Source organism: Nelumbo nucifera, chromosome 1, assembly GCF_055504915.1.
Source record: "Nelumbo nucifera cultivar China Antique chromosome 1, China Antique-T2T, whole genome shotgun sequence".
NCBI classification, from domain to species: domain Eukaryota; kingdom Viridiplantae; phylum Streptophyta; class Magnoliopsida; order Proteales; family Nelumbonaceae; genus Nelumbo; species Nelumbo nucifera.
The window spans coordinates 186310124-186320229 of record NC_142649.1 but is presented as its reverse complement, the minus strand read 5'-3'; the positions used below and the strand labels follow the sequence as shown (position 1 = coordinate 186320229).

The 10106-nt window shown below is 39.1% G+C and overlaps 1 protein-coding gene and 1 pseudogene across 2 annotated transcripts; both read left to right on the top strand.

The window, feature by feature from the left end:
- The first annotated feature begins 2393 nt into the window (after nucleotides 1-2393).
- LOC104596103 (uncharacterized) lies at nucleotides 2394-7032 on the top strand. Of its 2 annotated transcripts, XM_010257132.3 has the most exons (8): nucleotides 2394-2532; nucleotides 2663-2890; nucleotides 3019-3238; nucleotides 3906-4498; nucleotides 5577-5769; nucleotides 6005-6069; nucleotides 6197-6407; nucleotides 6525-7032. In XM_010257132.3, exons 3-8 carry the CDS (start codon nucleotides 3062-3064, stop codon nucleotides 6885-6887), a joined length of 1602 nt encoding a protein of 533 aa, XP_010255434.1. In that variant the 5' UTR covers nucleotides 2394-2532; nucleotides 2663-2890; nucleotides 3019-3061; the 3' UTR covers nucleotides 6888-7032. The 2 variants fall into 2 exon arrangements, with proteins under 2 accessions (XP_010255434.1, XP_010255433.1); XM_010257131.3 differs by having other exon boundaries at nucleotides 2663-3238.
- A 1992-nt stretch (nucleotides 7033-9024) lies between these two features.
- Nucleotides 9025-9882, top strand: LOC148804252 (zinc finger protein JACKDAW-like; annotated as a pseudogene).
- The last annotated feature ends 224 nt before the right edge of the window (nucleotides 9883-10106 follow it).

Below are 10106 nucleotides of genomic sequence, written 5' to 3'. Positions count from 1 at the left end.
GTTTTCATAAAAATACTTCCACGGTAGTGTGCTAGTAGACAGCTATGGCAGCAGTTTTATAAGCATGTTTTCCTCAAAGAATGAAAATGAGCAAGATGGGCCATGATTATTTTTCATCTGCAGGTAGACCTATTCATGGGCCGGGTGGCCCGACGGGCCGGCCCGGCCCCCGAACGGGCTTGAATACCTATATAGGCCCGCGGGCTTAACCTCGGACCAAAAAGCCCGGCCCACAATAAATTCGAACCGAGCTCGGGATTTGCCAAAATAGCCTGGCCTGAGCCCGGCCCGACCCGTCCTATAACTAAACCTAAAAACCCTAGTCGAATACGCCTCTTTTTTTCACCTCTTTCCCTTCTTTTTTCAACCGAATTCTTCTCCACACCCTCTTTCCCTTCTTTATATTCTTTTTTTAATATAAATAAATTTTGAATTTATATATTTTTTAATGTAAATAAATTCTTATTTATATTGATTATTGAATAGGGAAAATATCTAATTATTTTTATTAGGTCGGGCTTCCGGCTCGGGCTCGGGCTTCGGGCTTTTTATTAGGGCCGGGCTCGGGCCCAAGTTGTAAGCCCGTTGGTCAGGCCGGGCTCAGGCTCGGGCCTAACATATTTCTGTTAATGAAGAATAAAAGCCCGGCCCGAGCCCGAGCCCGATTCAGCCCGGCCCATGAACAGGTCTATCTGCAGGCTACCGCAATTTTTGTGCTATGGGCTGATTTTTCATTCTGAAAAAAAATGTGGCTCATGAGTCATGACAACAATTTTGTAACCAAACAACTTAATATTATTCATTCTTCCTCATTTTTTACCCAAAATAAACAAGAATTAAAAGAATAAAGTCCAAAACAGTGAACCAAAGATTTCGAAACAGAATCTAGATTCTGAACCCAAGCATTTGAAACTAGGACAGCACCACAAGCGGCAGCCGGGCTGTAACATGGGCAGATTGGGTTGTAGTTAGGGAAAACTAATACCCAGTTCTTAGTTCAATCAAAAGTGTAGATTGCTTAGTTGGATACTTGGATTGACGGTGATCATATTTATTTTTTTTGTTACTTGTTTAGTTACTTAATAATACAAATACAAATATGTATGATGATATAAATACATACAAAATAAAAAAATACAAAAGTTTTATATTCTACATATTTGTATTTATACTCCTTTCAAATTGAGCCTATGGAATTGTTGTAAACGCTGCCTTTGTACAGCGAAAGTTGTTGGACTACCGAGTACCAAGGCTTAAATGAAGCCTATATGGGAATATGGAAAAGCCCAGTCTGAAGCCCAAAAAATTCATACAAATACAAATATGTATGATATAAATACATACAAAATAAAAAAATACAAAGTTTTACACTCTACATATTTATATTTATACTCCTTTCAAACTGAGCCTATGGAATTGTTGTAAACGCTGCCTTTGTACAGCGAAAGTTGTTGGACTACCGAGTACCAAGGCTTAAATGAAGCCTATATGGGAATATGGAAAAGCCCAGTCTGAAGCCCAAAAAATTCAACCCAAGTAAAACTTGGACAAGGGCCATTCTTGGGCAAAGCCCAGTCCAAAGTTTTGTATTGTTGATGTTGGGGCGTCCAAATTGGGTCCCTGTTGCTTTGTTTCAAAGTTTTAAACTGCAGCCAGTAGGCATACTGAAATAGCTTAATACCATGGAAAAAGTTATGGAGTATGGCAATATGATCCTCCATTAAATGGAATTGAGTCCTCCATTACAAAGCCATGCGTGCACTGTGGCGAGAGTCAGCATTTAATGAATTATGACTTGAACATAATCTGGACTAATCATCAGCTTGGAACATGATCGACCATGTCCTTTACAAGAGACAAGTCACACAGTAAGCTCCCATTTAAATTCCAACATATCACGCGATCGAAGTTATTCTGATGACGCTCATCATGTTGGGCCCCCATCATCTAAAGCGTTCCACGCAGCTGTAATGAGTGTCCTGTTGTGGGCCTTGTGACCCAGCAACCAAGAGATAATAGTGTAATACCTTCCACTATTTGGTTTGGTCCCTGCTACCTTTCTCCCTTTTTGAGAGCTAAAGTGCCGTTGCTCTCCTTAAGCAGGCCCAAACACGCATTGTCTTAGAACTACAACCGTTGGATTGAAAAGATGCACTGAGCTTCAACGGAGATGCTCTAATACAAGTCCCGAGATGATACCCAATGTATTCTACTAATCGATAGGAGATCATCAATATGCAGAGATTTGTTTTTTGTCTGCTAGGGTTTAGTCGTTGACTACATGGATAGAACTATGAAGTTGATGTAATTCACGTGAATCTTCAATCTTTTTCGTTTTTCCTTTTTTTTTAACCAAATTTTAGGTCCGTAAGAAAGTAAATAATAATATTAAAGATTAAATATAAATGTAAGTAGAGAGTAGTAAGAGTGAGAGAGGCTTCTGTTAGAACCTATAATTCCTTTTATATTATGCTCCCAGACCCAGAGGCCAGAGTCCCAGTTTCAGTTTGGCGGAGATTCTCCCTCCCTGCTGTAAGTTTCTTTTAAGACCCCTCCGCTCTCTCATATTTATGGATAAAGCAGTTTCTCGATGCTGTTTTATTTTCCCTTTTCTTCCAAGTTATGTTCGAGCTAAAAAAATGAATATGGTGAGTTTGTTCAGGTGAAAACTTTCGATCAGTTCGGTAGAATTTGGAGAGGAAGAGTCGAAAATAAGAAGTCCATCTAGAAGCTTATCGCCATAGCAAAGGAAAGCCTTTTCGGACTGAAATTCTGAGAAGTTGTACCAAGCGCTCCTCTATTTGTTTGCAGAAATCGTCTTCAAAAGTTCTCGAAACAAAAAGTTACAAGAAGGAAAAGAAACCATCGCAGAACATCAGCTGGAAGAATTGTAATTACAAACTTCATGGCTTCATGGATCGGCCTCCAAAGAAAATGCTCTGAGCTGTTATAATCAGAGAAGATGCATTAAACTTAACAAGAAAAGTGCAGTTAACTGAAATATTCTTATTGTGGTAGTTCTGCAGGAGAATCAGAGATCCAGGAAGAAATTAAGCAAGGTATGGGAGAAAACATGCAAAGTCTGCTGAACAATTTCTGGCACGGATCTGAATTTTATAAACAATTCTCTTCAGCAAAGTTGTGTCGGCCATTAAAGAAGCGACCTGCTAAAACCTCTCTGCTATTCTGCTTCATCCTACTTATCGGCGCTTTTATTTCAGCTCACTGGATTGCCGCTGTAAGTAGTGCCAAGTACTCTTAAAACCCTATTCAAATTACTAATACCCCTAACTAATAAGCTTCCCGAGTCTCCGACAAGTATCATTCGGCTCGGCTGATCCCGCTAATAGGTACGTTTTACTGTATTAGATTAGTAAGTAGTAACCACTGACCAGTGACCAGCGTATCTAGATTCACGAAGGAGCCGGTTCCTCCCAACATGCGCCGTGAGTCTCGGTTTAGGTCTCACTCCTCTCTTTCTCTCCTCTTCAATTGAAAATTGAAATGACTACTAGGCTTTAGCCTAATGAGCCACACCTCTTTGGTCCGTTTCTTGTTTTTCAATTAGGTCGTTTTCTAGAGTTAGACAAAAAAATAGAAGATTGTGTCTCTGGCCATGCACGTGTCCTACGCATGGAAGAGTAGGTCCCACCATCTTTTATTTATACTTTGATCTCGACTGACACGATACTATATAGGGGGCCGGGCTTCCCGGCTTTTCCGCTTTTTCCTTACTGGAAAAGAATTTAGATTTGATTTTTAATTAAAAAAAAGGGTGATGATGATACACCCTATTGTTTATTATATTACATCTAAAATTCCAGGCCGTTGGATTTCCGAATCTCACCTCACTTTATGCATCTACGGCCAGGATACACTTTTGATTAATTGAATTACTTTTGCAGTCAATCTCAGGCGATTCGACTTCAACGCAGGGAGGGATAATAAGTTCTCAAGCAATTCACAAAACTTCCCTCCAGATTCAAAAGAACCTCAAGAAACCGCGTAGGAAACTTGAGCTCCCACTCAATTGCACGGCCCGAAACCTGACACAAACCTGCCCTGTGATTTATTCAGAAGCTTTTGAAGCAGACGGTGATAACTCTCCCAGTAGAGAATGCCCGGAATATTTTCGCTGGATTTACGAAGACTTAAGGCCATGGAAGGACAGAGGAATTTCGAAGGAGATGGTGGAGAGGGCGAAAAAGACGGCGAATTTTAGGCTGGTGATCGTGAGGGGAAGAGCTTACATCGAGAAATATAAGAGGGCGTTTCAGAGTAGAGACGTGTTCACGTTATGGGGGATCTTACAGCTTCTTAGGAGGTATCCGGGGAAGCTGCCGGACTTGGAGTTGATGTTCGATTGCGTTGACTGGCCGGTCATCAAATCACAATATTATCGAGGACCAAATGCGACGGCCCCACCACCGTTGTTTCGTTACTGTGGAGATCATAGAACGTTGGATATCGTTTTTCCTGACTGGTCGTTCTGGGGTTGGTAAATGAAACATCTTTTTCTTATTTCTCTCTCTCCTTTTTTTAATTTTTCCTGATTTTTCTTGCATTTTTTATAAAATATAGAATAAAAGTAAAAAAAAAAACACGTTTCAATCCTTTACCAACATCATATGAGACTGGGACTGCTGTTTATTGACTAAAATGGTTTTGTATTTGATTTATTTGGAAAACTAAGAAAATCAATGATAAACCCATTTATTAACATTTAGGTGTATGTTACGTCAGCAAAACAATGAATGAATGCCTATCCATTGAAGGAAACGTTAAAATGAAACTTCCCTCAACTATAGACATGCACATAAACTGAAGTCTATTTTTGCAACTCCTTATGCTTATGAATTCACATAATCTCCCTGCATTGCTAATTCTAGATCTACAACTAACAAACAACGTGCCATCTGTCCTTTAAACAAGAATTGAAAGAGAAAAATAAAATTCACATCAACCCCCACAACATCTCATAGCTCATTCGAGCCTTGTATTAGAAACATCTCTCGATGATAGTACAAGAAATGATGAGACATTATCGAGAGATATTCCCAATACATGATTAGGATGTGCTCTAAGACATAGTGGGGCACCTTTTGTGGGTTATAAGTGTTTATCAAAACGTTGTCATATCATCATCAAATCATCATTTTTTTCATCATATTCATCCGCATATATTGATATTCATAAAAATGAGTTTTTATTTATGTGTATACCAACCATTGGGGAGATTTTCATTTAACGTTTCATCCAATGTTGAGTATTTATTCACCATTCTATTGATCTATGTGAAACTTAGTTGTCAACAAACGATTTATCAAATACTGTTTTTTTTCTTTTTTTGTTTTATATATAAATCAAGTAAAAACGTTTATTTAAAAAATGAAAGCTATATCAAATACATACTAAATTGTTAAATATGTACGTGGATGATACAGACCGATCATCCATGTGGACTGCAACCACATAGGTCCATTATCTTAGAAGTTAGAAGTAGGAAGATGTGACGTGTAGATGAACAAAAAGTCGAAGTCTGTCTCCACGAAAGTAATTGGACGATAGCGGTGCAGGCCAGAAATCAATATAAAACCATGGGAGTCACTATTGAAGGAATTGAGAGAGGGAAATGGGAGGACCAAATGGATGCAAAGGGAACCATATGCTTACTGGAAGGGGAATCCGGCGGTAGCTGCGACAAGGCAAGACCTCCTCAAGTGCAACGTCTCCCACCAACATGATTGGAATGCACGCCTCTATGCCCAGGTTCATTCTTTCTACATCTCCACCATCATTATATTCTTTCCATCAATTATATTACTCTGTTTGTTGAGTACAAACCATTAGACTAAAATCCTCTCATTACTCTGGTGATATGGGCTCGGGCCCAGACCATTTTTGTGTATTACTGGGTTGACCGGGTATTGGGCTACATTAGACCATATTTGAACGTTTCTAATTTGCTATATCCAGACACAGTACTAAAAGACACCATTTGCAGGACTGGATCCAAGAACTTCATCAAGGTTACAAGCAATCCGATTTAGCAAAACAGTGCAGTCATAGGTAATATATGCATTTCCTTGGATGTCAATATGCTACACATCATTTCTTTTCTGGTATTGTAAATTATGTAATGTCGAAGCTTTCACTATTTCTTAATTAATTCCTCTTCAAATTCATCATTATGTAGATATAAGATTTACATAGAAGGATCAGCTTGGTCGGTTAGTGAGAAATACATCCTAGCTTGCGATTCAGTGACCTTGATAGTGAAACCTCAATACTACGACTTCTTCTCAAGAAGCCTAGTACCTGTACATCACTACTGGCCCATACGAGATGATGACAAGTGCAGGTCCATTAAATTTGCCGTCGACTGGGGCAACAGTCACAAGCAGAAGGTTAGTATTAATTTATTCCATCTTTCAACCCATGGGAAGATTCATTCTCGTCTCGTCTACTATTTTTCTTCCTATATAATCTCATATTTTCGTGTACGTACTATAATTTATCTGCAGGCACAGGCCATTGGAAAGGCAGCAAGCAACTTAGTACAGGAGGAGCTAAAGATGGATTATGTGTACGATTACATGTTTCATCTGTTGAGTGAATATGCAAAGCTCTTGACATACAAACCCACTGTACCTCCACAAGCTGTGGAACTCTGTTCCGAGACAATGGCTTGCCATGCCGACGGATTAACGAAGAAACTTATGATGGAGTCCATGGTGAAGTCTCCTACCTATACAAAACCTTGCGCCTTGCCAACTCCCTTTGACCCTCTGGCTCTTCGAACTTCTCTAAGGAGAAAAGCTAATTCAATCAAGCAAGTGGAGACATGGGAGAAGAAATTCTGGGAGAACCAAAATAAGCAGCTCTAAAAGGGTCTTGCTTTTAGTGCTTTATACTTCTCACATCAACTTTTCGTAAATTACCTAGTCAATTGAAGCAATTATATATATATATTTATATTCAGATCATCGAAGATAACTAATATGATGAAAAATAAGAATTTGATTGTTACCACATTTTTGTCCCTTTTCTCTATTATGGTTCCAAAATCAGCTAGCTTGGTCTGCTTGCTTTGTTTTGTTTTATCAGATCTAAGAAGAGAAATGAAATAAAGGGTAAAGATCGATATAAAAATTGTACAAGTAACAGGGATATTCTTGATATATAAAAATGTGAAACGTTTTATTGTTGAAGTTTAGAATGGAAAATAGCGTGGATATTTTAGGTCTATTCCCTCTATGCCATGCTTGATGTATTTGTAGGTTGTAGCGGCTACGAGCCTAACCATCAGTAGTTGGGGAAGAAGATGAAGAGCACGAACAGAAATTTAAAATGGGGCATATATATTAGACAAAAAAAAATTGCGTTTTCCTGTGACTGGATCAAGCCAAATTAAAAAAAAAATCAAGCAAATATAGCATGCAATGATCGACTTGCTTTAAACTTTATGTAATGGACCGACACACTCTTTAAAAGAAAAGTAGCAGGACAAAAGGCAATAGGGGAAAGGCCTCACGCGTTGTCTCCCAAAGACCGCTTGGCTTTTTTCGTCTACATGACATAATGCTGTTTATTTCATTTCGGATCTCCTGCCCACAGGTACATCACAACCACACTTAGCAAACATTTTTTTTTAAAGGCAAAAAAAAAAAAAAGCACTTTCTTAGCCTAAGCCATAAATCATAATTTGCTCGTCATAAATCATAATTTGCATTTTTTTAGCCTAAGCCACTGAAGTACGAGAATTGGCACCATGAGAGGGACCTAAAATGTACAGTATGGAGCACCGGATCCATTATAATTTGATAGAAGTCCAACCCAAGTCTCGTGCAAGAACTTTGTTCCCACACTCTCTTCCGATCTCTCACCGCCCTGTCAATATTTTGGATAACAACACTACTCAATTCAACTATTCAAGGTGAGCATCACTAAAATACAAATCATCCCTTGATTGATTTTCAAATATTTGATAATATACACACATAAGCAAGAATATTAAAACTATCACGAATCGAGCCATTCAATAAATAAACCGAAGAGATTGAACAACCATATTTTAAAGGAACCATTTGAAGAAACACCACCGGATCTTAAGCCAAGAAAATTATCAGTCAAATGTTAAGAGCATGACCAGTTCCGTTTTTCTTCAAATCCGTTTTTTTCCTTAAAACCGTTGATTTTGATCAATAAACTGCTGAATCGGTCAATTAATTATTTAAAAGTTTTCATTTTTCATATTTTTTATTTTTAAAATAGACCTATGAACGATCCGACCATTTGAACCAATAACCAGACACCTGATCGATTCGGTTTCAAAAACCATGCTCTACATTTATATTTCTTGTAAACTGAGCCTTAGAGTCATAAACATTATATATGATACAGCCAAATCATTCAGCCCAATCAACAGGTGACACGTGAGGGCTTCGAGAGGCAGCCTTGTCGTTTTACAGGTCTCGGACTCAACAAACGTTGGAATAATGCTCGGGGACACATGGTCCCTTTTCTTTGTAATGAACAATCATGTGAGCCAACATGAGAACCGTCACAAAGCCCCATAAATGCTGCATTCAATAATAGTGCACCGCCTAGTAGGAAAAGAAAAGCAGATATCTTATTCTTACGCACTCTTTTGCTCTTATTTTAGCTATATCATCCCAAGTTACCAAACACCTCAATGCATCCGCTTTTGAACTAAGGCTATGTTTGGTTTGAAGGAAATAGTAAGAGAAGAAAAAGAAAGGTAAAGAAATTTTTATAAATCTTGGGGTACTATAGGGTTTGTGATAAAGATTTCTCTGTACTTTGTTTTGTGATAAAGACTCACTTGTATAATGATTGTAAGAAAAGACCCCTTTTTATTAAGACAAAGACCCCTTTTTATTAATCTTCCATCCAAAAAAGCCATTACAATATTTTTTAATCTCTATACTATCTTTAATAATGCGAATTAAAAATATTACGGTATCAGAATTGAATCCATTTAATAATCCCGACTATAACCAAATGGCGATTGGCTGCTGGTACAATTCTACTCGTACAAACAGGCAAATACTACGGCAAATACCACAGCCAAATGGCGATTCTCTGTGGCTGGATCAAGCCAATTCTCGTTTGAATCCCATTGATGCGGCAGCTAATTCTAATGCTTTCTTGGCAACGAGTTCAACGGGTTTTCCTGAATTGGTGCAAATGGCATCGACCAATATGTTCAGCTAGTGGCCATCGACGGGTGGAAATCTGTCTTTATCAACATCCCCACGTGGATTAAAAGAGGAGAATGGAAAGAAAGGCCAGTTGGTAGAAAGCTTAGCGCCTTTGTATTCCAACAACAACCAAAACCAGCAAGCAAACTCAGCCCACATGTCTGTGACTGCACTTTTACAGAAGGCAGCTCAAATGGGATCGACTAGGAGCAACCCCTCATTGCTCGGTAGCTTCGGAGTGGTGAGCTCATCTTCCTCAGATCAACAAGCTTCAATCCTCACGCCCAGAACAAAAACAAGTTCCACCAGTTAATGAGGCAAGCTGTAAAGCAACCGGAGAACATAGACAAGCTGATGAATATCCACGGCAACTGCCATCACCGGGGTTGGTGATAGAATGATGGGTGGGTTGAATTTAAGCACATTAACGGGCACAGTAAACAATCTCGACCGTCTAATGATCCCGCAGGGTGGAAAACAAGGCCAATCAGTTCCAGTTCCACAAAAGTTCCTCTCGACAGCAAATGAAGTGGAACACAGTCTTACGATTTCCGGCGTAGGAGGAGATGCCGGCAGGCCATTCTTACAGCAAGAGTTAGCGAAATTTGCTTCGATGGGTTCAACCTTGAACTTGAGCCAATACAGTAGCACCCACTGAACTGTTGCTCCATTACATTATTTTGACAAAAATCCTTGTTGTATGATACAATTACAAGCAGCGTAAGAGTAAGACAAACAGAACAGAAGTTGACTGTGGCAAGAACGCCTAAACTCTAAAGGCCTTGGTTACCGAGTCGGACCGGTCCGTTGAAGCTGCAAGGAGTTCTCCACACAGCAACGGCTGTGGCTGTGGCTGTGTCTGGGAGTTGAGAATGATTGAAT